Consider the following 26854-nt stretch of genomic DNA (forward strand, 5'->3'; position numbering starts at 1 on the left):
CCTCATGAAGCTGGTTGAGAGAATGCCAAGAGCATGCAAAGCTGTCATCAAGGCAAAGGGTGGCTACTTTGAAGAATATAAAATATATTTAGATTTGTTTAATACTTTTTTTGGTTACTACATGATTCAATATGTGTTATTTCATAGTTTATGTCTTCACTATTATTCTACAATGTAGAAAATTGTAAAAATAAAGAAAACCCCTTGAATGAGTAGGTGTGTCCAAACTCTCGACTGGTACTGTATACAGTGAGGGAAAAAAAGTATTTAGTCAGCCACCAATTGTTAAAATTCTCCCACTTAAAAAGATGAGAGAGGCCTGTAATTTTCATCATAGGTACACTTCAACTATGTCAGACAAAATGAGGAAAAAAAATAAGGAAAATCACATTGTAGGATTTTTTTATGAATGTATTTGCAAATTATGGTGGAAAATAAGTATTTGGTCAATAACAAACGTTTATCTCAATACTTTGTTATATACCCTTTGTTGGCAATGATAGAGGTCAAATGTTTTCTGTAAGTCTTCACAAGGTTTTCACACACTGTTGCTGGTATTTTGGCCCATTCCTCCATGCAGATCTCCTCTAGAGCAGTGATGTTTTGGGGCTGTTGCTGGGCAACACAGACTTTCAACTCCCTCCAAATATTTTCTATGGGGTTGAGATCTGGAGACTGGCTAGGCCACTCCAGGACCTTGAAATGCTTCTTACGAAGCCACTCCTTCGTTGCCCGGGCGGTGTGTTTGGGATCATTGTCATGCTGAAAGACCCAGCCATCTTTCATCTTCAATGCCCTCTCACGATACATGGCCCCATTCATTCTTTCCTTTACACGGATCAGTCGTCCTGGTCCCGTTGCGTAAAAACAGCCCCAAAGCATGATGTTTCCACCCCCATGCTTCTCAGTAGGTATGTTGTTCTTTGGATGCAACTCAGCATTCTTTGTCCTCCAAACACGACGAGTTGAGTTTTTACCAAAAAGTTAGATTTTGGTTTCATCTGACCATATGTCATTCTCCCAATCTTCTTCTGGATCATCCAAATCATCCAAATGCAAACTTCAGACGAGCCTGGACATGTACTGGCTTAAGCAGGGGGACACGTCTGGCACTGCAGGATTTGAGTCCCTGGCGTAGTGTGTTACTGATGGTAGGCTTTGTTACTTTGGTCCCAGCTCTCTGCAGGTCATTCACTAGGTCCCCCCGTGTGGTTCTGGGATTTTTGCTCACCGTTCTTGTGATCAATTTGACCCCACGGGGTGAGATCTTGCGTGGAGCCCCAGATCGAGGGAGATTATCAGTGGTCTTGTATGTCTTCCATTTCCTAATAATTGCTCCCACAGTTGATTTCTTCAAACCAAGCTGCTTACCTGTTTCAGATTCAGTCTTCCCAGTCTGGTACAGGTCTACAATTTTGTTTCTGGTGTCCTTTGACAGCTCTTTGGTCTTGGCCATAGTGGAGTTTGGAGTGTGACTGTTTGAGGTTGTGGACAGGTGCCTTTTATACTGATAACAAGTTCAAACAGGTGCCATTAATACGTAACGAGTGGAGGACAGAGGAGCCTCTTAAAGAAGAAGTTACAGGTCTGTGAGAGCCAGAAATCTTGCTTGTTTGTAGGTGACCAAATACTTATTTTCCACCATAATTTGCAAATAAATTCATTAAAAATCCTACAATTTTTTCCTAATTTTGTCTGTTATAGTTGAAGTGTACCTATGATGAAAATTACAGGCCTCTCTCATCTTTTTAAGTGGGAGAACTTGCACAATTGGTGGCTGACTAAATACTTTTTTTGCCCCAATGTATATGAAAATCACGTTTTTGTCGACACTGGGCCTTTAACATAGCATATGGCTGAAGTAACAGTAATGCTAATTATTTTTCTTTTGTCCCACTGGCCATTTGGCCAGAGTGGATTCCTTAGAATCTGTAAGAAGATTTTTCAGCATGTTTGATGCCATTCCATTTGCGCCGTTCCGGCCATTATTATGAACCGTTCTCCTATCAGCAGCCTCCTGTGTCCATAGTACAATATACAGTACATATTTGTTGAGAAATATAATGTAACAAAAATAGCATCATTTTCTGAGCTGCGTATACTACATCTCTTGGCAATTTGTTAACACTTTACTGGTCAAACACATGAGCAGTTCAGGTACAATTGATTTCTTAAAGACATTTATATAAACTATCCTCCTACTGTAAAGCATGGATTTACAAAATGAGTTAAACCTTTATTCAAATTACATATCAGCCATCAGTCTCTAGCTACATGAACATGAGCTACACCTTTAAACTGGAACTGAGCGACACCTTTAAAATGCAACTGAGCTACACCTTTAAACTGAGTGACACCTTTAAAATGCAACTGAGCGACACCTTTAAAATGCAACTGAGCTACACCTTTAAACTGAGTGACACCTTTAAAATGCAACTGAGCGACACCTTTAAACTGGAACTGAGCTACACCTTTATACTGAGTGACACCTTTAAAATGCAACTGAGCTACATCTTTAAACTAAGCGACAGCTTTAAACTGGAACTGAGCTACACCTTTAAACTGAGCGACACTTAAAATGCAACTACACCTTTAAACTGAGATACACCTTTAAAATGAGCGACACCTTTAAAATGGAACTGAGCTGCACCTTTAAACTGAGCAGCACTTAAAATGCAACTGAGCTACACCTTTAAAATGGATCTGAGTTGCACCTTTAAACTGAGCAGCACTTAAAATGCAACTGAGCTACACCTTTAAAATGGAACTGAGCTGCACCTTTAAACTGAGCGACACCTTTAAAATGCAACTGAGCTACACCTTTAAAATGGAACTGAGCTGCACCTTTAAACTGAGCAGCACTTAAAATGCAACTGAGCTTCACCTTTAAAATGGAACTGAGCTGCACCTTTAAACTGAGCGACACCTTTAAAATGCAACTGAGCTGCACCTTTAAACTGGAACTGATATGCACTCTTTTGGAAGGTGAGGTTGATGATGGGTCTTCTTGGGTGTGTGATGCTAGCAAGGCTGCACATTTGGACCCTGCTTGCACAAGTTTGCTATAGCTTATGGCAGTTGAGGTCAAAGCGATTAAATCATGCTGTAAAGTCAAACTGAGAATTTGGATTTGAGTGTTAGACAAATCTAGTTTTATGACACACAGAAACTGAGACTCAATAGGCATGTAAAAGAAGTAGAGTTTTTTAAATTAAATTTGTATGTACTAAAATATACAAAAACACTGACACCTGCCAATCCAGCGGCAACACGGACAGGAACAGGAGAATGGGGAAAAGATCCACCTACATTCTCCCAAAATAACGCTGTTAGGGCCTGAATCCATTCCAACACCATAGGCTTTAGGCTACATGTTTGTCTAGGGACTGTTTGAAATGGACACAGGCATTGAAATGTAGTTAATGGTCATCATAACCGAATGTTAGGTGTAACATCTTTTGGTAACCTTGGAGGACACATACAGTACTTAAAAGCAGTACAGGAATGTTAGAGACACGAATAGCCCAGTGCACTTTAAATATTTCAGAAGTAAGGGTGTTTTAACTGTGATATTCAAAATAAACTAAAGTAAAGAAATGAAACAATCTTGAACATTTGGTAGAAAAACACAGTACAAATATGTTTTGTATAGGCTATTCTTTCCATACACTGTCAGACACTCACCAAAGAGTAAAATGTGTTTCTCGTCTCTCAATTTGCTTCACTAATTCAAATGAAAAAAATAGGGCAATGGTGTATACCTTGAACCCATGCTTGGTATAAGTGTTCATCATGCCAATATGGAGCCCTTGTAATGAAGGCTTGGTCCCATGATGAGCTCCTGTATTGAGATCATTGTTGTTGGTATAACCAAGCCTCTTTCACATACAGTTGAAGTCGGAAGTTTACATACACCGTAGCCAAATACATTTAAACTCAGTTTTTCACAATTCCTGACATTTAATACAAGTAAAAAAATCCCTGTCTTAGGTCAGTTAGGATCACCATTTTATTTTAAGAATGTGAAATGTCAGAGAGAATTAGTAGAGAGTAGAGAGAATTATTTATTTCAGCTTTTATTTATTTCATCACATTCCCAGTGGGTCAGAAGTTTACACACACTCAATTATTATTTGGTAGCATTGCCTTTAAATTGTTTAACGAGGGTAAAACGTTTTGGGTAGCCTTCCTCAAGCTTCCCACAATAAGTTGGGTGAATTTTGACCCATTCCTCCTGACAGAGCTGGTGTAACCGAGTCAGGTTTGTAGGCCCCATTGCTCGCACACACTTTTTCAGTTCTGCACACAAGTTTTCGATGGGATTGAGGTCAGGGCTTTGTGATGGCCACTCCAATACCTTGACTTTGTTGTCCTTAACCTGTCTAGGACTGGGGTTCCGCTCGCCAACAGCCAATGAAATTGCAGGGCGACAAATTCCGTCAACAGAAATCTCATAATTCAATTTTCTCAAACATACAAGTATTAGGCACCATTTTAATGATACAATTCTTGTTAATCCAACCACAGTGTCCGATTTAAAAATAACTCTTCGGCGAAAACAGAACATATCATTATGTTAGGTCAGCAACTAGTCACAGAAAGCATACAGTGATTTTCCAAGCAAAGAGAGGAGTCACAAAAAGCAGAAATATTGATAAAGTGAATCACTAACCTTTGATATTCTTCATCAGATGACACTCCCGGGACAACATGTTACACAATAGATGTATGTTTTGTTCGATCAAGTTCATATTTATATCCAAAAACCTCAGTTTACATTTGGCTTTGCCTACAAAACATCCCGTGAATTTGCACAGAGACACATCAAATCACAGAAATGCTCATAATAAACATAAATAAAAGATACAAGTGTTATTCACAGATTTAAAGATATACTTCTCCTTAATGCAACCGCTGTGTCAGATTTTTAAAAAACTTTACGGAAAAAGCAAACCATGCAATAATCTGAGTACGGTGCTCAGATGACATACACAACCCAAGAATATATCCGCCATGTTGGAGTCAACATAAGTCAGAAATAGCATTATAAATATTCACTTACCTTTGATGATCTTCATCAGAATGCACTCGCAGGAATCCCAGTTCCACAATACATGTTTGATTTGTTCCATAAAGTCCATCATTTATGTACAAATTTCTCCTTTTGTTAGGGCGTTTAGTAAACAAATCCAGCGGAAATGTCGGAAGAAAATTCCAAAAAGTTATATTACTGGTCGTAGAAACAAATCAAACGATGTATTGAATCAATCTTTAGGATGTTTTTATCATAAATGTTCAATAAATGTCCCAACCGGAGAATTAATTTGTCTGTAGAAAAGCAATGGAAAGAGAGGTAACTTTCTCATGACCGTTCGTCACAAGACCGAGGCTTCTGGCAGACCTCTGACTCATTCCCCTCTCATTCAGCCCCTCTTCACAGTAGACGCCTGAAACAACATTCAGTGGAAGCCACATCTAGTGGTAGCCTTAGGAAGTGCAAGATGACCCATATCCCACTGTATATTCAATAGGGGCTGAGTTGAAAACCTACAAACCTCAGGATTTTTCCTGGTTGGATTTTTCACAGGTTTTTGCCTGCCATATGAGTTCTGTTATACTCACATACATAATTCAAACAGTTTTAGAAACTTCAGAGTGTTTTCTATCCAATACTACTAATGATATGCATATATTAGCATCTGGGACTGAGTAGGAGGTAGTTTACTCTGGGCACGCTTTTCAACCAAACGTGAAAATGCTGCCCCCTATCCATAAGAAGTTAAGCCATTTTGCCACAACTTTGGAAGTATGCTTGTGGTCATTGTCCATTTGGAAGACCCATTTACGACCAAGCTTTAACTTCCTGACTGATGTCTTGAGCTATTGCTTCAATATATCCACATCCACATTTTCCTCCTCATGATGCCATCTATTTTGTGAAGTGCACCAGTCCCTCCTGCAGCAAAGCACCCCCACAACATGATGCTGCCACCCCTGTGCTTCACGGTTGGGATGGTGTTCTTCAGCTTGCAAGCCTCCCCCTTTTTCCTCCAAACATAACGATGGTCATTATGGCCAAACAGTTTTGTTTCATCAGACTAGAGTACATTTCTCCAAAAAGTACAATCTTTGTCCCCATGTGCAGTTGCAAACCATAGTCTGGCTTTTTTATGGAGGTTTTGGAGCAGTGGCTTCTTCCTTGCTGAGCGGCCTTTAAGGTTATGTCGATATAGGACTCGTTTTACTGTGGATATAGATACTATTGTACCTGTTCCCTCCAGCATCTTCACACGGTCCTTTGCTGTTGTTCTGGGACTGATTTGTAATTTTCGCACCAAAGTACGTTCATCTCTAGGAGCGGTGTGACAGCTGCGTGGTCCCATGGTGTTTATACTTGCGTACTATTGTTTGTACAGATGAATGTGGTACCTTCAGGCATTTGTAAATTGCTCCCAAGAATGAACCAGACTTGTGGAAGTCTACAATTTTATTTTCTGAGGTCTTTGCTGATTTCTTTTGATTTTCAACATGATGTCAAGCAAAGAGGCACTGAGTTTGAAGGTAGGCCTTGAAATACACCCACAGGTACACCTCCAATTGACACAAATTATGTCAATTAGTCTATCAGAAGCTTCTAAAGCCATGACATAATTTTCCAAGCTGTTTAAAGGCACAGTCAACTAAGTGTATGTAAACTTCTGACCCACTGGAATTGTGATACAGTGAATTATAAGTGAAATAATCTGTCTGTAAACAATTGCTGTAAAAATTACTTGTATCATGCACAAAGTAGGTGTCCTAACTGACTTGCCAAAACTATAGTTTGTTAATTAACAAGAAATTTGTGGAGTGGTTGAAAAACAAGTTTTAATGACTCCAACCTCAGTGTATGTAAACTTCCGACTTCAACTGTAGATAGCTACTGTAATACCTTGAGGGGTAGTGGCCCCATCACCAGGTTTGGCTCGAACCCTGCTTGGAATGTACAATAGTCAAGCCACTTTCTAGACAACGAAGTAGAGTGAACCACAATGATAAGACAGCCATTCGAAAAACAGATGAGTTATTGGTCATGAGAAGACAGGGAAATTGAAGATGAATAATATCAATTAGCTGGATTCAGTCTTTGGTCCCTGCGCCTTTTGATTTACTTGCTCACTGTTTATGACAGGTGCTCTACTAAAGGCTTTGCATTGTAGCCATTTTCACAATCTCTATGCTACTCACCTAGGCATTACTGTATCAAGCTCTTAGCACAAACTTTAAGTTATGTTGTAGTCAACACTTTCTGTCATTCTGTCATTCTCTCTAGGGAACCTGATGTAGCAGCTTTAACTTTTCAAATGGTTGGACTTGATGGTAGCATAGTGCAAAAATCTACCTCCCATTAGTAAAGTACAACATCTACATGCAAATGATAGCTCCAGTTTCATACTGTCAAAGGACATGGTTTCAAAACTGTCTTGGAATAAGCACAAAGTTGTGTTTGCAAATACCTACGCATTCCAATCTTTCTGTGGATACAAATCCCTTGTGATAAGTGCCCTTTAAGCTCACTAATCTGTAAGCCCTTCACAGGTAGAATGGCATACCATTACTCACTCCTAATGTTAAGGAAATTATATCCCTTCAACTTTAATTGTCCTTTGGTTTATAATAATGATGCATTTCCCAAAAGGACCAATGAAGTTGAGCTGGAATGATTCTACAAGATAAGAAAAAAAAATAAAAAAAATAAATGTCTTTCTCCCAAAGTTTTTGGTTCCACTGCGGTGTCCTAAAGAAACAGGGGCCACCCCAGAGCCACCTGTCTGCTCCCTGTGGCAGTATGTCTAACCACAGAGTCTTGGGTCAGAATCCCCTGTCACACAGTCCCTGCACAGGGGTGTCTGACCCTTTCCCAATCAGTTTTAGAGGGAATGCTTCCAAAGGTCAACAACCTGCAGAGGTTACTGATGTTTTCCTCTTGGCCACACCTGTAACCTGGCCTCCTGGCCACTAGGGCCCCTCCTCCATATCGTCCAGGTTGGGCGCCATAATGAAGTGTTTAGGGTGGACCAGGCTATGCTCGTCTGCATGCTCCTCCCAGCGCACATCGTCACTCTCGTGGGTGATGTAACGCTCACCACGCCGTGTCTCAAACTCCCTGAGGTCCAGCCACGTCTGGTAGTCCTGAGAGAGAGAGAAAGAGAGAGGGGGAGAGGGAGTGAGGGAGAGGGAGGGGGCAAGGGAAGCAGGAGTTACAGCAGGGATCCAATACAATGTCTGCCTTGTTCTAGGTCACATCATGAAATGTGTGTGAATGTTTTGTAAGATGTGCCTGTGCACGGCTTACAGTATAATTAAGCTATTATAATACCTGTAGCCAAGGATGGCTGAGGGACTTGTCCACACTGTACCGCTTCCTCATCTTCACTTGTAGGAGGTTGTTAATGAGATCTGTAGCTGTGAGAGGAATAGAGATGTAATGTTAGTCTCAAAGTGAGAGGTAGACATTAAACATCTGTGCTGTCTCTCTACCCACACGTCTGGATCTACCAGCGTGGTTTTCAGACCCTGCGGTTCTTTGACTTTTCTGTTGTGTGTGGTTTACATGAATCACTGACAACTCTCCCGAGGTGCCCCAAATAAATATCCCCCACATACACCTACACTAGTGTATATGAAAAACCATAGTGCAACCTGGTATACAAGTGATAACTAAGACAAAATAACTTCCAGTTGCTTCAAATGACTGCTTGTCGTATCACACCATTGGTCTACTTCTTTAGCTGTATGACTGGACTCATTAGTTGCGCTGCACGCTTTACAGAGATGTTTGTCCTCAACTGTCTTCCTTAGCATTCATGCATTTCAATATTATTCAAGCAGGTCTTTCTTCCTACCGTCTGCAGAGATCTCCTTCCATGGCTGGGGTGGGTACATGAAGGCAGCGTTCTGGATCTGGTCGTTAATGTCCTCGTCCTCGTTGAAGGGGAATGTCCCGCTGAGGCTGACGTAAACGATGACCCCCACAGACCACATGTCCAGGGAGCGGTTGTAGCCCTTACTACGCAGCACCTCTGGGGCCAGGTAGGCCGGGGTACCCACCACCGAACGCCTGAACGACTTCTCACCGATGATACGGGCAAAGCCAAAGTCACACAGTTTAACCTGCCGGGACACACAACACAATGCTACATTGTCTCCCCCATACACATACAAGCAAACTTGTCTGACAGGTGAGATGTTGCATGTTGGTTACCTGTGGGAAGGGTTCTGCTGAGGCCAGCAGCACGTTCTCGGGCTTCAAATCACAGTGGACGATGTTCTTGAAATGCAGATGTCTCAAAGCCACCAGGATCTGTTACAGAAAATACCCCAACCCTCATGGGATCAGACCACATAATACCACACAATGAACTCCTCATATAACAGTATGGACTCCCTCACAGAATATAATGTAATGGATAATGAGAGCTGCATAACTATTTTAGTAGTTCACTAAGCTATTTCTAGGGTGGTCACTTTCCTAGTTTCCATATGGACACATGACCTCATCAGTGTGTCCTCTCTGCTGTAGTGGAATCATCAACTGTAGCTGGTTGCGCTGCATGCAACTCCAACAACTCCATGCTGCTGCCCAACTCCTGACAAAGTCCTGTTAAACCACATCAGAGCCGGACCTGCTGCTGTTCATTTTCATGTGCAGCTCCATGCCTAATGAACCCGCTCCCGTTTAGCCCCGGGGCCCCTCTCTTCTAATCAGCCCACAGACCAGAGACCAGGCAGCAGGGCAGAACAGCGCACCACTACGGCACCACAGGCTGTAATCCAGCAGGAGGGACACGGCCATGATGCCATCCAGACCAGCCTGTTCCGTAAACAATCCCCCCGTATCCATACACCACAAGAACAAACAGGCCCAGGGCTGAGTCTATTACTGCTTATATAGACTACCACACCACGAGAGAGAGGGGGAGGGAGGACGAGAGAAAGTGAGGGAAAGATGAGGAAGGACAGAGAAATAGAGGGGACGGAAGTTAGAGAGAAAGACAGACCTGTGTGACCAGGAACTTGGTGATGCGTTCTGGGAGCTTGCTCTTCTCACTGGACAGGATCATCTCCAGCATGTCTCCATGGAGTTTCTCCATGACAACAAACACCCTCTCAGGCGTCTCGAACATACACTCCAGATTGACGATACCAGGATGGTGAAGGTTCTAAACGAGGGAACAAACCTTTAGCTTCAACACTCCATACTGTACCACGTTACAGTTTCACTGTTTGAAAATCAGCAAGAATGACTACTGTAGAATGACTATCTGACTGGTACAGTATGAGGGTCTATGTGTTACCTGGAGGATGGCCACTTCGTTCCTCAGTTGGCTCTCCTGCTTGGTAGGAAACCTCATCTTGTCAATCACCTTGATTGCCACATCTCTTCCAGTCTTTCTGTGTTTCCCTGCCAACAGAAATAAATAATGAGTCAACATGTACTTATATTGTATACTGTATAGTATCATAAAGATCGATGTGAGTACCTGGCATAAAGTGTGTGTGTGTTTTGGTTTGGGTTGAGAGAATACATTATGTTTAGTTGCAATACATCAAAACATGGATATCCAGGCACACACCTCCATACACAATCCCAAACTGTCCAGATCCTAGCACCTCATCAGAGAAGATCTGGTACACAGAGCTGATGTCCTACAGAGAGGGAAACACTTCTGTATTACTGCAGTTTATTATCGTAAAGGGTATTGCTAGTGCTAATATACATTAAACTGTGGATGTATACTGCTATATCATTGTTGGATAGATGCTGTTGTATTGGTATGGTCATTGATATGACAAATGGGTCACTTTCACTCAATACACAAGTACAGTACGTATGAGAATCCCCCTTTCCCATAAGTGTATGAGTGACTTCCTTAATTTGTTTTAAATATAGATTTTGTTTTACAATGGACAATGTTTAATGGTCTATGAAGAATACAGAAGTATCAGATTTGTTTTTTTACGACTGCACACACACGCACACACACATATATACAGCTGAGAAATTGAGCAAGATTGAACACACAGAAAACACAACTGAGAAATTGAGCAAGATGATCTGAAAAAGTGACCACACTCACCACATTCTCCTGTATCTGGCAGTTGGACACAGATATGCTGATAGACACCTCTTGTTCTAGAGGGGAAAACCAACACAGTGTTTACTTTACACAACTGTACATTACAAATGCATAAAGGACCCAATGTATTACAAATGAATCATAAACAGAGATGCATTTCTCACTTTCTTTTCATGTCCTTCAAGCCTATCACAGCTGTAACATTACATCAACAATAATGACCCTGTATAATTGATTGGGACAGATTTGTTTTTTTTGAACAGCATAACTATGTGTTACATTTCATAGTTAAGGTTATGGGTGCCTCCTGAGGCCAATATTCAGTCATGAGGCTCCCAAGTCATGTCTTGCCAAACAATAAAACATAATTGTATAATCAAATAACAGAGTCTCAGCTTTCATCTTCTCTATGGACAACAAAGTATGCCCACCTGTACTTATTAATTGGCGAAGGACCATATTGTAGGACTGTAGGGCACAAGCCCTTGTTGTCATTTCAGAGTGGTTGGACATTGAGGGGTAGTGAGGTAGTGGGTTTCATCTGTTTGGCATTTCCACCCTCACCATATGCTTTACACCAGTAGGTACAGCCAGACAAATGGCCTCCGGGGACATATAGTACATGAGATGGCAGGCAATGGCGCTCATTTAATCTCATATCTACTCTAACAGAAATGATTCATAAACATTAGAACCTGTTATGGTGATGGTGGGCACTGAACCAGAAGTGTGTTAATTTCATAACCGAAAGGTGGAAAAAAGACCACTCGTCCGATTCGGCCATCTTCATTATTAGAATGTGCATTAGTGTATTGGATGCGATGGAAGAGGAGCGCACATTTTAACACACACAGATAATCCGCCGAATCGATGTCAGGTTTCAGGTGTTGCACCATGTGCCCACAGGAGAGCGACCAGTTGAATGTGCCACCTTGGCTCTATAGCTTTTAAGGCAGGCGTCTGCAACAGGCAAACCCGCAACTTGGTTATTTTGGTCGCCCCAAAGTTTTTAGTAAAAATGTTAAAGTAATCATAAACAAAAATAATTGGAGTGGGGGGTAGTTAAAAAGACTCCAAAATCACCAGGAATTGAGCTAAACATTTGTTCAATTTAGGAAATGTGGTCCCAAGTATTCCCACAAAAAAAACAATATATATATATATCTCACCTTAATCAAGGTTTGAAAATATTGTATTTTTTGTAAAATGTATTATAATTACGCCCAACCATCCAATCCAACCAAAAAACACCCCGCCACTGGATCTAGTTGATCATCACCGTCATTATCATAATAATGATGATCAATTTGATTGGGTGGCAGGAAGCCTAGTGTTCAAATCTCAGCTCAGACGGGATAATCTGGTGCGGAGTGAGCTGACAACCGGAGGGTTGCTGGCATCATCCTAGATACCACCGCCTGTTGTTGCAAGGCACTTAATATCATATAATTGCTCCGGGGCGCTGACCCATTGCTTCCAGCCCTTCAGGCTATGAGTGTGTTTCTCAGAGGGTTGGGTTGGGAGCAAAAAGACACATTTGCGTTCTTTGTACGTTAATGAACAACAAAGTACATCTTATCTTATTATCTTATGATTAGAATCACAGGAGGTAAAAGGTCAACCATGGTTTCACAATTCAAGGCTTTGCTGTGTCTGAAGGCACAGTCATTTCTGATGATGCCTTTTTTGTTAGCTCAAAACAAGACTGACTGCTTTCTCACTCCAGAACATCACCTCACTTGACCTTAACTCAGGGCTCCCGAGTGGTGCAGGGGTCTAAAGCACTGCATCTCAGTGCTAGAGGCGTCACTACAAACTCTGGTTCGATTCCAGGCTGTATCACAACCGGCCGTGATTGGGAGTCCCATAGGGCGGCGCACAACTGGCCCAGCGTCATCCGGTTTATGGTTTGGCCGGGGTAGGCCGTCATTGTAAATAAGAATTTGTTCTTAACTGACTTGCCTAGTTAAATAAAGGTTCAATTAAAAAAAGTTGTAAAAACTTGGGGATTCAAGCAGGGTCTCTCCTGACCCACTAAACACTCATGTAATATATCAAACCACTAAATGACCAGTATTGTCAATGACCCATTTTATGAGCACAAATAGTACTATTTCCACTGCTCACATAAACTAATCTCATACCACCTTTCCAGTGCTAGTGCCAATAGCTACAATATGTCAAATACATGTCAGTGCTACCTCTAATCGAAATAACTACCGTATACACTCTATGATCAGTAGCCTAAACCAGAGCAATAGCCAGTCAGTACAACTTCCAATAGCCACATGTCTACCATGTTAACAGTAGAGAACGGTAATGTACTCACTGTGGTCCTTCCCCTGCCTGGCTGCGGTGGCCACACTGGGCTGGGGTGTGGCAGGCATCAGGGCCTGACGGATGGCCTTCTCCCAGCCCTGGGCCACCTCCATTCCCACGCCTGAGGCTGTCAGCGCGGGGCTGTGGTATTGGCCCCCGTTGTTCTCTCCAACGTAGTAGACCATGGTGGAGGTGATGATTTCAAAGCAGTGTGGGTTGCTGCCCTGGGCTAGGCTACTGAGGTCCCTCGACTGTTCCACCTGCAGGATCTCTGAGAGAGGGATCTCCTGGGGGCCATGAGGGAGGGGCAAGAGAGAGAAAGAAAGAGAGAGAGAGAAAGAAAGAGAGAGAGAGCGAAAGAGAGAGAAAGAAAGAGAGAAAGAGCAAGAAAGCGAGAGATCAGGATCATAACAGACAAAGGATCATAACAGACAAAAACAAAGAAAGCCACGACATCACCGCTAGTGATTGGGGAGAGAGAGGCACAGAAGACAAATACAACCACGAATATGAGACACAGAAAAGACTAGTCCAGTGAATACTCAAAGACAAGAGAAAAACAGAGAAAGACAAGATTCACAGAATCAATTACTCACAAGATAGAAAGTCAGATCAGACAGAAGCAGACACCAAATCCCCTGGGTAAAGTCAGAGGTAAGCGCTGAAAAATCTCCCTCAGCTTAGCACGCGTATCAGAAAGAGTAATTCAAAGTGGGTCCTCGTCCTTTTCCACAGTGTAGTGTATCCACAGCCCTTGCCTAGTGCATAGCCTTTATCTGACAGCCCCTTCGAAGATGTGTGGTGCAAAGGGCAGTTTGAGCACACTTTAAAAGTCCCCCTTCCCTCCAGTCTCACTGTCAAATGCAAATCAAAGAAGAAGGAGGAAGTCCCTAGCCAATTGGAGTCCCTGTAGTGCCTCGTCTCACCATCCTCCTCCCCTTTGGGTCCCCTGAGCGTGGCTCACCACAGAGTGTCAGATGAAGTGGTTGTGGTTAGCAGGACCGGCACACATGACCCAGGCCCGGGCCCATTGAAGAGAAGAGGCCCCATGATTACAAGGAAGGACACTAGACCCCTATCTGGGCATGAGCCGCCTCGCTGCCAGCCACCAAGACGTGAGACAGGGCGACTACCATCGGACACCAAAAACCTCAGAGACTGGGAGGGGAGAAGGGTTGGGTAATCTCAGTGAAGCCCCCTTACCCCCATAAAAGGGTTTTGGAAACCACAAGTACAGGGGTCTCGTCTTCAAAAAAGAAGCCTATATGACTTCCAAATGTAGAACAGGGCAGCCATCTGATGCGTCGCCACACAACCACCACCACTAATCAGATGACTGGAGGTAGAGAGAGGAGAGGAAGGGACAGCCACACGACAGTGGGCTAGGGGCTGAGAAGAACAGGAGAGAGAGAGCGAGTGAGAGAGAGAATGAGCCACCATTGACCATCGCTGTTATATGTTTACTTTGACAACGTAAGTGTTTTACTTTCCATGTCAATAAAGTACATTGAATTGTATTGAGAGACAGTGGGTGGAAACACCCAGGAGACAGAGGCTACATTGGATAACCTAATGTCACCACTGGCCCAATCTGTACACACACTCGCAACAACATATAAGACAGAACGACCCATATGACAATATTTGACAGAAGAATAAGAAAGAACCCATTCACAAACAGCAAGTCTTCAATTAGTCTCCTGAGCGTCTTTAAGTACTGAGCGCTGAGCTGAGTGCCAAGTTGAAAGTAAACGATAATGTAAAGCAGCCTTTCCTGTCCACTGTTGTCACTGCTGGGAAGATGGAGGGTGTGTCGGTTACAGCTAGTTTACCACTGGGAGAGTGGACCTCAGAGTAGAAACCTACCTACTAAACTTGTTGAAAATGGCCGCCCCAATGTGGGGATCAGGCGATCATACAAACACACGTAGCTAGAAACTGTAGCAACAGAAACACTGTCACACTCCGTCACATCTCTAGCTGCAATCGGGGGAGGTGTCAAAGTGAAACAGCCATATGGTACAGAGGCTGGTACAGGCTCCCAGTTGCAAGGCTGTACTGAACATGTGGAATCCTTTACACAGAGGGAACGAGGCCTGCCTGCCTGGATACCTCAGTCCCCAGTGTCTAATTAAACAGCTATTAAGCCCCTGTGGCATGGTAAAGACTGCCTACACCACTGGTGTCACCATGGAACTGTCACACACACTCTCTGAAGCTGGAGTTATAGCACTTGGAAATCATAATTACACAGTTCACTTTGTGTGTCAAATGTATTTGAACTGGACAAGAAAGGTTTATGGTGATGGTTTGGTAAGGCATTTGAAAGAGGATATCTGATATGGATGACGCAACACGTTACAATGTATTTAAATAATGTGTTGGACAACTCATTTTTTATCAGATTTCCCCAGCAAAAACCCTTAACATTTTCAGAGTAAAATACTGCTGATGACAAACAAGGTGGCTACAGACAGAAGCATAAGCCCTTTCACTTTGCAGCCACACAGAAATGTCAGTGGACTGCTTGTGAAACCACACGAGGCAGGCTGGGGGATTTTCTCTGTATCACTGACCTCACTGTAGTTCACAACACAGCAGCCCCCAGTCTTATTCACACCACCACTGACACCCTTACATTCAGCAGGATCTTTTACACACTGTACACACCAGACAATACAACACATCTTGAAATATCAGAAACAAAAAAAACTGGTCAATTTATTTAGGGGAAATTCAGTGTTTGGTTGAAACCATTCATTGGGTTGTAAGACACTGTATAAACCCAGATAAATGTCAATGAATGGTCTATGGTTATGTTGTTCTGTGATATTTTTAATAGATTGTAAGAAAGTTCAATGTAAATGCAGACTCTCCATTTCATTCCACCATGCTTTTGTCTATGTCAGGCAATAGTTGTTCTGTGGTGTTCAAATCAAACACAAAGTTAAATGCTGAATACAACAGGTGTAGGTAGACCTTACAGTGAAATGCTGAATACAACAGGTGTAGGTAGACCTTACAGTGAAATGCTGAATACAACAGGTGTAGGTAGACCTTACAGTGAAATGCTGAATACAACAGGTGTAGGTAGACCTTACAGTGAAATGCTGAATACAACAGGTGTAGGTAGACCTTACAGTGAAATGCTGAATACAACAGGTGTAGGTAGACCTTACAGTGAAATGCTGAATACAACAGGTGTAGGTAGACCTTACAGTGAAATGCTGAATACAACAGGTGTAGGTAGACCTTACAGTGAAATGCTGAATACAACAGGTGTAGGTAGACCTTACAGTGAAATGCTGAATACAACAGGTGTAGGTAGACCTTACAGTGAAAGGCTTACTTACAAGCCTCTAACCAACAATGCAGTTAAAACAAATGGATAAGAATAAGAAATAAAAGTAACAAGTAAAAAATAACAATAGCGAGACTATATACAGGGGGGGATCAGTACAGAGTCCATGTGCGGGGGCACCGTTTAGTTGAGGTAATACGTACATGCAGGTAGAGTTATTAAAGTGACTATGCATACATGATATGTATGCTACTTGCCATGCGGTAGCAGAGAATAGTCTATGACTAGGGTGGCTGGATGCTTTGACAATTTGTAGGGCCTTCTTCTGACACCACCTGGTACAGAGGTCCTGGATGGCAGGAAGCTTGGCCCCAGTGATGTACTGGGCCATTTGTACTACCCACTGTAGTGCTTTGCAGTCTGAGGCCGAGGAGTTCCCATACCAGGCAGTGGTGCAACCAGTCATGCTCTCGATGGTGCAGCTGTAGAACCTTTTGAGGATCTGAAGACCCATGCCAAATATTTTCAGTCTCCTGAGGGGTAATAGGATTTGTCGTGCCCTCTTCACGACTGTCTTGGTGTGCTTGGACCATGTTAGTTTGTTGGTGATGTGGACACCAAGGAACTTGAAGCTCTCAACCTGTTGTGGGAGAGATTGTTGTCCTGCCACCAGACGGCCAGGTCTCTGACATATTCCCTATAGGCTGTCTCGTTGTTGTCGGTGATCAGGCTTACCACTGTTGTGTCATCAGCACACTTAATGATGGTGTTGGGAGTCTGTTGGGGCGATATGCAAATTGTAGTGGGTCTAGGGTTTCTGGGATAATGGTGTTGATGTGAGCCATGACCAGCTTTTCAAAGCACTTCATGGCTACAGATGTGAGTGCTACGGGTCGGTAGTTGTTTAGGCAGGTTACCTTTGTGTTCTTTGGCACAGGCACTATGGTGGTCTGCTTAAAACATGTTGGTATTACAGACTCGGACAGGGAGAGTTTGAAAATGTCAGGGAAGACACTTGCCAGTTGGTCAGCACATGCTCGCAATACACGTCCTGGTAATCCGTCTGGCCCTGCGGCCTTGTGAATATCTTACTCACATCGGCTGCGGAGAGTGTGATCACACAGTCTTCCAGAACAGCTGGTGCTCTCATGCATGTTTCAGTGTTATTTGCCTCAAAGGGAGCATAGAAGTAGTTTAGCTCGTCTTGTAGGCTCGTATCACTGGGCAGCTCTTGGCTGTGCTTCCCTTTGGAGTCTGTAATGGTTTGCAAGCTCTGCCACGTCCGACGAGCGTCAGAGCCAGTGTAGTACGATTCGATCTTAGTCCTGTATTGACGCTTTCACTGTTTGATTGTTCATTGGAGGGCATTGCGGGATTTCTTATAAGCTTCTGGGTTAGAGTCCCGCTAGCCTTTAGCTCAGCGCAGATGTTGCCTGTAATCCATGGCGCTGGTTGGGGCACGTATGTACAGTCACTGTGGGGACAACGTCATCGATGCACTTATTGATGAAGCCAATGACTGATGTGGTGTACTTCCCAATGCCATTGGAGGAATCCCGGAACATATTCCAGTCTGTGCTAGCAAAACAGTCCTGTAGCTTAGCATCTGCTTCATTTTTTTTGTTGTGTGTTTTTTTGTTGTGTGTTTTTTTGTTGTTGAATTTTACCCCTTTTTCTCCCCAATTTTTGTGGTATCCAATTGTTTTAGTAGCTACTATCTTGTCTCATCGCTACAACTCCCGTACGGGCTCAGGAGAGACGAAGGTTGAAAGTCATGCGTCCTCCGACCCGGAAGCCAGCCGCACCAATGTGTCGGAGGAAACACCGTGCACCTGGCAACCTTGGTTAGCACGCACTGCGCCCGGCCCGCCACAGGAGTTGCTGGTGCGCGATGAGACAAGGACATCCATACCTGCCAAGCCCTCCCTAACCCGGACGACGCTAGGCCAATTGTGCGTCGCCCCACAGACCTCCCGGTCGCAGCCGGTTACGACAGAGCCTGGGCGCGAACCCAGAGTCTCTGATGGCACAGCTGGCGCTGCAGTACAGCGCCCTTAACCACTGCGCCCGGGAGGCCCCTGCATCTGCTTCATTTGACCACTTTTTATTGATCTAGTCACGGGTGCTTCCTGCTTTCATTTTAGCTTGTAAGTAGGAATCAGGAGGATAGAATTATGGTCAGATTTGCCAAAGGGAGGGCGAGGGAGTTTTGTATGCGTCTCTGTGTGTGGAGTAAAGGTGGTCCAGAGTTGTTTCCCTCTGGTTTTACATTTAACATGCTGATAGAAATTTGGTAAAACGGATTTAAGTCTCCCTGCATTAAAGTCCCCGGCTACTCGGAGTGCCACCTCTGGGTGAGCGCTTTCTTGTTTGTTTATGGCGGAATACAGCTCATTCAATGCTGTCTTAGTGCCAGTCTCTGACTGTGGTGGTATGTCAACAGCTACGAAAAATACAGATGAAAACTCTCAAGGTAGGTAGTGTGGTCTACAGTTTATCATGAGATACTCTACCACAGGGGAGCAATGGCTTGAGATTTCCTTAGATATTGTGCACCAGCTGTTACTTACAAATATATATAGCCGGCCGCCCCTTGTCTTACCAGACACCGCTGTTCTATCCTGCCGGTGCAGCGTATAACCAGCCAGCTGTATGTTGATAGTGTCATCGTTCAGCCACGTCTCTGTGAAGCATTAGATATTACAGTTTTGAATGTCCAGTTGGTAGTTCAATCTTCCCCGTTGGTCATATATTTTATTGTCCAAAGATTGCACATTTGCTATCAGACTGGAAGGAAGTGGAGGTTTATTCGATCGCCTACGAATTCTCAGAAGGCAGCCCGCCCTCCGGCCCCTTTTTCTCTGCCTCCTCTTCATGCAAATCACCGGGATCCGGGCCTGTTCGCGAGAAAGCAGCATATCGTTCGTGTCGGCCTCGTCAGACTCGTTAATGAAAAAAAGGATTCTGCCAGTCCATGGTGAGTAATCCCAGTCCTGATGTCCAGAAGTTATTCACGGTCATAAGAGATGGGCTGAATAATTTTGCACGCCCAATTTTTCAGTCTTTGAAATATCCAATAAATGTCGTTCCACTTCATGATTGTGTCCCACTTGTTGTTGATTCTTCACAAAAAAATACAGTTTTATATCTTTATGTTTGAAGCCTGAAATGTGGCAAAAGGTCGCAAAGTTCAAGGGGGCCGAATACTTTCGCAAGGCACTGTAAAATGTCTGCCTTCTTCTCCGGCACCATCTTACTCTCTCACCTTATAAAACTTGGCTCCAGTGTCGTTCTGGAACAGGCTGAGGCTCTTGGTGTCCAGTCTCCAGTAGTGTCTCTTCCTCAGGTTGTCTCTGCTGGTGTAGTGGACCATCCAGCCCTCCCTCACCATGGTGGAGCTCCTCCTCTTGGTCTGTTTGATGGACTGGACCACCCGCATCAGAGGGATGTTACTGCTGGTGGATGGGCTGGGCACACACACACACACACACACACACACACACACACACACACACACACACACACACACACACACACACACACACACACACACACACACACACACACACACACACACACACACACACACACACACACACACACACACACAGCTATTTTTATTAAAACATTTGTCACAACGTACTTAGCAGAAACCTGGACCTGAGCAAAAATGGAAAGGAAGCAAGGAAGAAGTTAGATACAGTTGAAGTCGGAAGTTTACATACACCTTAGCCAAATATATTTACTCACTTTTTCAAAATTCCTGACATTGAATACAAGTAAAAATTCCCTATCTTAGGTCAGTTAGGATCACCACTTTATTTTAAGTGTGTGAAATGTCAAAATAATAGAAGAGAGAATGATTTATTTCAGCTTTTATTTATTTCATCACATTCCCAGTGGGTCAGAAGTTTACATACACTCAATTGGTATTTGGTAGCATTGGCTTTAAATTGTTTAACGAGGGTAAAACGTTTCGGGTAGCCTTCCTCAAGCTTCCCACAATAAGTTGGGTCAATTTTGACACATTCCTCCTGACAGAGCTGGTGAAACTGAGTCAGGTTTGTAGGCCTTGCTCACACACGCTTTTACAGTTCTGCCCACAAATCTTCTATGGGATTGAGGTCAGGGCCTTGTGATGGTCACTCCAATACCTTGATTTTGTTGTCCTTAAGCCATTTTGCAAGTATGCTTGGGGTCATTGTCCATTTGGAAGACCCATTTGCAACCAAGCTTTAACTTCCTGATTGATGTCTTGAGATGTTGCTTCAATATATCCATATAATTGTCCTCCCTCATGATGCCATTTATTTTGTGAAGTGCACCAGTCCCTCCTGCAGAAAAGCACCCCCACAACATGACGCTGCCACCCCTGTGCTTCACGGTTGGGATAGTGTTCTTTGCCTTGCAAGCCTCCCCCTTTTTCCTCCGAACATAACAATGGTCATTTTGGCCAAACAGTTCTATTTTTGTTTCATCAGACTAGAGGACATTCTCCAAAAAGTACGATCTTTGTCCCCATGTGCAGTTGCAAACTGTAGTCTTGCTTTTTTATGCCGGTTTTGGAGCAGTGGCTTCTTGCTTGCTGAGCGGCCTTTCAGGTTATGTCAATATAGGACTCGTTTTACTGTGGATATAGATATTTTTTTACTGTGGATATAGATATTTTTGTACACGTTTCCTCCAGCATCTTCACAAGGTCCTTTGCTGTTGTTCTGGGATTGATTTGCATTTTTCTCACCAAATTACGTTCATCTCTAGGAGACAGAGCGCATCTCCTTCCTGAGCGGTATGATGGCTGCGTGGTCCCATGGTGTTTATACTTGCCTACTACTGTTTGTACAGATGAACGTGATACCTTCAGGCGTTTGTAAATTGCTCCCAAGGAAGAACCAGACTTGTGGATGTCTACAATTTTTTTTCTGAGGTCTTGGCTGATTTCTTTTGATTTTCCCATGATGTCAAGCAAAAGAGGCACTGAGTTTGAAGGTAGGCCTTGAAATACATCTCCAATTGACTCAAGTTTACATTTTTAAAATGTATTTTACCTTTATTTAACTAGGCAAGTCAGTTAAGAACAAATTCTTATTTTCAATGACAGCCTAGGAACAGTGGGTTAACTGCCTTGTTCAGGGGCTGAACGGCAGATTTTGACCTTGTCAGCTCGGTGATTCGGTTAATAGTCCAACCCTCTAACCGCCTGTCAATTAGCCTATCAGAAGCTTCTAAAGCCATGACATAATTTTCTGGAATTTTCCAAGCTGTTTAAAGGCACAGTCAACTTAGTGTATGTAAACTTCTGACCCACTGGAATTGTGATACAGTGAATTATAAGTGAAATAATCTGTCTGTAAACAATTGCTGTAAAAATTACTTGTATCATGCACAAAGTAGGTGTCCTAACTGACTTGCCAAAACTATAGTTTGTTAATTAACAAGAAATTTGTGGAGTGGTTGAAAAACGAGTTTTAATGACTCAACCTCAGTTAAATAATCTGTATGTAAACAATTGTTGGAAAAATTACTTGTGTCATGCACAAAGTGTCATGCACCTAACCGACTAGCCAAAACTATAGATAGTTAATAAGAAATTTGGGGAGTCGTTAAAAACCGTGTTTTAATGACTCCAACCTAAGTGTATGTAAACGTCCAACTTCAACTGTCTTTGTGTACACAACTATTACTCTATAAGTTAACGTAAATACCTGATGGTCTTGATGGGCTCCTCGTCCTTCTCGCGGTCCAGGAAAGGAGAGTCTATGTAGAACATCTTGTGTTCTGGGGTTGAAGGTTCCTCAGAGTCATCCAGTAGTCCTCTGGTGCTCTCCACATCACTACTATCCACCTCCATGGTACTGTCAGAGTCAGGCCCTGGGCTGGCAGGCTCTGTGGACACACACAACGACAGATGTGCTACTCAGCTACTGTATGACTCATGACATGGGCATGATATCAATGTGAAATAAAACAGGTAAACAGAAACTACCTCCATTGAAGGAAACCTCGCCCAAGCAGTCTCTTGGTACCTTTGATGCACACCGCTTATGGCAATTGAATTTACAATCTGAAAAGAAAGTATAGAAAACATTGATTTAATAGCACAATCTGGAGCTCTAGCGACAGTAAGGTCAAGCGGTCAAGGCAGATAATGACCGAGGGGTATACAGAGAAACAGAGACAAATGAAGGTAGGATATTACCTTTGCACTGCATGCCCTGGCGGAACAGGCCCTTGAGCAGACGTTTGCAGTACTGACAAATGGTTGGCCGGGTGTAGGTGTGGATGGCGAAGGTGTGAGGCACCTTGACTCGCCCCAGCACCATCTTCTCCATCCAGATGGGCCGGCCACTCCACGACAGGATCCTCTTCCCTGCCTCCTGGTGGGAGCGCTGCTGCAGGGGACAGAGAGAAGGAGAGGAGGAGGTGGAAGGAAGAAAGAAAGGAGAGAGGGAAGGAGGGGCAGATGGAACAAGTATGTGAACCAAGGTTAAGGGGAAGTGAGGAAGGAAGGACATAGCAAAAGAGGGAAGGAGGGGAGGGATGGCGTGTCCGTTCAATGAGCGAGACAGCAACACAGTACAAAATACACAAACATGGGCTAGAATTAACAAGTGTTTCATTTCATTAGTCTAACTGAATTTGCATTGACCTTTCATAAGCACTGGTCAACCATTGAGAATATTCCATCCAGCTAGTCTCCATCCAGCTAGCCTCCATCCAGCTAGCCTCATACAAACAAGTTTCATAATCCTAGTTTATTAAATTAAATTTGCTGTCGTGTTTCACAATAAGATATTTCAAGAGATTTGGCAGACAAACTTAGACAATTACACCTGGTAGTTGATGTTTTGCCAACTGACAAATGTGTCTCAATCAGAATAACAGTTAGATTACAATCACATTGAACATATAAGAAAGTAACTAGAACTGGTTAGTAACTGTGCTGTAGATTAAAACCCTACAGTACATTCATAAGGGACGTTGAGGTACACCATTTTCACTTTGTAAGCAATAAACTGTGCAAGGGTGTAACTTTATAAGGAAATGCATTTACATAGACCCTTTGACTGGGTCTCAAAGCTCTTTACATTGTACAGAATGTATCTTTACCACAGGACATCTCTCTCCACCAATGGAAGCGTAGGTCTTACCTCCTCCAGGACGACCACAGCATGTTCTGTGGGACCAGGGAGGGGCCGGGGGACTGAGAGCGAGGGGCCCGGCGGGGACACGTTGGACAGACGTCTCTTCCTCACCCCACTGCAGTTGTTGGGGATCTTGAAGACACAGCGCTTGTGGTAGTTCAGCCCACAACCTGGAAGTACACAGGACACAGGGGTCACTAATTACACATGAAGAATAACACACATCCTGTACAGTACATGCTACACGCAACAAACACAAACAGACTGTTTCTTTGGATGTCGGCATTGGGGCTTGATAAACTCAGCCATGCAACACTTCATAGCCATATACATGTCTTGAGATATTTGTGAAGACATATTGAGACACGTCCTGCTGTTCCCACATGCTTCAAGAGGGCCACCATTGTTCCTGTTCCCAAGAAAGCTAAGGTAACTGAGCTAAACGACTCACTTCCGTCATCATGAAGTGCTTTGAAAGACTAGTCAAGGACCATATCACCTCCACCCTACCGGACACTCTAGACCCACTCCAATTTGTTTACCGCCCCAATAGGTCCACAGACGACGCAATTGCAACCACACTGCACACTGCCCTAACGCATCTGGACAAGAGGAATACCTATGTGAGAATGCTGTTCACATCGACTACAGCTCAGCATTTAACACCACAGTACCCTCCAAACTCGTCATCAAGCTCGTGACCCTGGATCTCGACCCCGCCCTGTGCAACTGGGTACTGGACTTCCTGACGGGCCGCCCCCAGGTGGTGAGGGTAGGTAACAACATCTCCACCCCGCTGATCCTCAACACTGGGGTCCCACAAGAGTGCGTTCTGAGCCCTTCTGTACTCCCTGTTCACCCACGACTGTGTGGCCATGCACGCCTCCAACTCAATCATCAAGTCTGCATACGACACTACAGTGGTAGGCTTGATTACCAACAACAATGAGATGGCCTACAGGGAGGAGGTGAGGGCCCTCGGAGTGTGGTGTCAGGAAAATAACCTCACACTCAACGTCAACAAAACAAAGGAGATGATCGTGGACTTCAGGAAACAGCAGATGGAGCACCCCCCTATCCACATCAAGGGGACAGTAGTGGAGAGGGTAGAACGTTTTAAGTTCCTCGGCGTGCACATCACGGACAAACTGAATTGGTCCACCCACACAGACAGCGTGGTGAAGAAGGCACAGCAGCGCCTCTTCAACCTCAGGAGGTTGAAGAAATTCTGCTTGTCACCAAAAGCACTCACAAACTTTTACAGATGCACAATCGAGAGCCTCCTGTTGGGCTGTATCACCGCCTGGTACGGCAACTGCTCCGCCCACAACCGTAAGGCTCTCCAGAGGGTAGTGAGGTCTGCACAACACATCACCAGGGGAAAACTACCTGCCCTCCAGGACACCTACACCACCCGATGTCACAGGAAGGCCATAAAGATCATCAAGGACAACAACCACCCGAGCCACTGCCGGTTCACCCAGCTATCATCCAGAAGGCGAGGTCAGTACAGGTGCATCAAAGCAGGGACCGAGAGACTGAAAAACAGCTTCTATCTCAAGGCCATCTGACTGTTAAACAGCCACCACTAACATTGAGTGGCTGCTGCCATACATGTAAAAAATGTATCACTAACCACTTTAAACAATGCCACTTAATATAATGTTTACATACCCTACATTAATCATCTCATAGGTATATACTGTACTCTATACCACCTACTGCATCTTGCCATCTTTATGTAATACATGTATCACTAGCCACTTTAAACACTGGCACTTAATATAATGTTTACATACCCTACATTCCTCATCTCATATGTATATACTGTACCCGATACCATCTACTGCATCTTGCCTATGCCGTTCTGTACCATCACTCATTTATATATCTTTATGTACATATTCTTCATCCCTTTACACTTGTTGGGTTAGATTACTCGTTGATTATTACTGCATTGTCTGAACTAGAAGCACAAGCATTTCGCTACACTCGCATTAACATCTGCTAACCATGTGTATGTGACAAATCAAATTGGATTTGATTTGGAATAATCTGTCTCAAGAAGGAAAATCAGTACGTTAGTACAGTAGGGAAGCATCAATTTGATTATCCCCACCATTCTCTTAAATGTCCACAAGAGGGCTCTACATGCAGTCAATGGATCACATTCTTCCTCGGAGAAAGCTTTAAAGGATTTTTAGTTGCATGAAAATAGCAGGGAATAAAATTGATCTGATCCACTGATAACAAACTACATGCAATTCTACATTCCACATTTCCACATTTCAATGTAATTTAACTAGCTATAACAGTCCAATTCTTTCCTCCAATCTGAGTGTCTGTTGCATTCCTGTCCTGACTGGCCCTGGGAAAGGTTGTGCTATACTGATGGACAGGCTGGATCCATCTGAGAGGGTAGAGCAGCACTAAGGAGCCTTTGAAGGCTGAGTCCAACGCTTGGCATCAGTACACTGGGCTCCATTCAAAGAGGCCGGCTCTTCAAAGGCCTGCTTTAGTAATGGGGGGAAGTCACACACTCCACTGAGGCTTCCTGCTGCACGGCCCAACCAGCCTTAATGTACCCCTCAGACTGGACCAAGAGAAGGGCCTGTTTGATTTGTGTGTGCGTGAGTGTATGAGCCAGGTAAAAATTTGACACCTTGGGATTAGGTTCACATTTCCCCCCAGCATTCATGTGAAAGACAGCTTGTGTGAGTGTGTGCCACAGGCGGCTGGTGGCACCTTAATTAGGGAGGATGAGCTCATAGTAATGGATGGAACGGAATCAATGGAATGGTATCAAAGACATCAAACACATGGTTTCCATGTGTCTGGTACCATTCCATTCACTCCATTCCAGCCATTATTATAAGCCGTCCTCCCCTCAGCAGTCTCCTGTGTGTGTGTGTGTGTGTGTGTGTGTGTGTGTGTGTGTGTGTGTGTGTGTGTGTGTGTGTGTGTGTGTG

At 43.7% G+C, this 26854-nt stretch overlaps 1 protein-coding gene across 2 annotated transcripts in view; it reads right to left on the reverse strand.

Moving 5' to 3' along the window:
* Positions 1 to 2223: 2223 nt before the first annotated feature.
* Positions 2224 to 26854, reverse strand: part of LOC118368432 (serine/threonine-protein kinase D3-like) — an 83359-nt gene continuing 58728 nt past the window's right edge. Inside the window, exons 11-24 of one of the 2 annotated variants that reach the window (XM_035752510.2) lie at positions 23892 to 24055; positions 22940 to 23132; positions 22727 to 22804; positions 22446 to 22626; positions 20006 to 20207; positions 13450 to 13726; positions 11121 to 11176; positions 10617 to 10689; positions 10338 to 10444; positions 10041 to 10202; positions 9245 to 9343; positions 8886 to 9153; positions 8360 to 8445; positions 2224 to 8172 (exon numbers count right to left, since the gene is read on the reverse strand). In XM_035752510.2, the coding sequence (XP_035608403.1) occupies positions 7999 to 8172; positions 8360 to 8445; positions 8886 to 9153; positions 9245 to 9343; positions 10041 to 10202; positions 10338 to 10444; positions 10617 to 10689; positions 11121 to 11176; positions 13450 to 13726; positions 20006 to 20207; positions 22446 to 22626; positions 22727 to 22804; positions 22940 to 23132; positions 23892 to 24055 (2120 nt within the window). In that variant the 3' untranslated portion in view covers positions 2224 to 7998. The remainder of the gene's footprint in view (positions 8173 to 8359; positions 8446 to 8885; positions 9154 to 9244; positions 9344 to 10040; positions 10203 to 10337; positions 10445 to 10616; positions 10690 to 11120; positions 11177 to 13449; positions 13727 to 20005; positions 20208 to 22445; positions 22627 to 22726; positions 22805 to 22939; positions 23133 to 23891; positions 24056 to 26854) is intronic. The other variant, XM_052496928.1, reaches the window with a different exon arrangement.

This window comes from Oncorhynchus keta, chromosome 35 (assembly GCF_023373465.1).
Source record: "Oncorhynchus keta strain PuntledgeMale-10-30-2019 chromosome 35, Oket_V2, whole genome shotgun sequence".
In the NCBI taxonomy this organism is placed as follows: domain Eukaryota; kingdom Metazoa; phylum Chordata; class Actinopteri; order Salmoniformes; family Salmonidae; genus Oncorhynchus; species Oncorhynchus keta.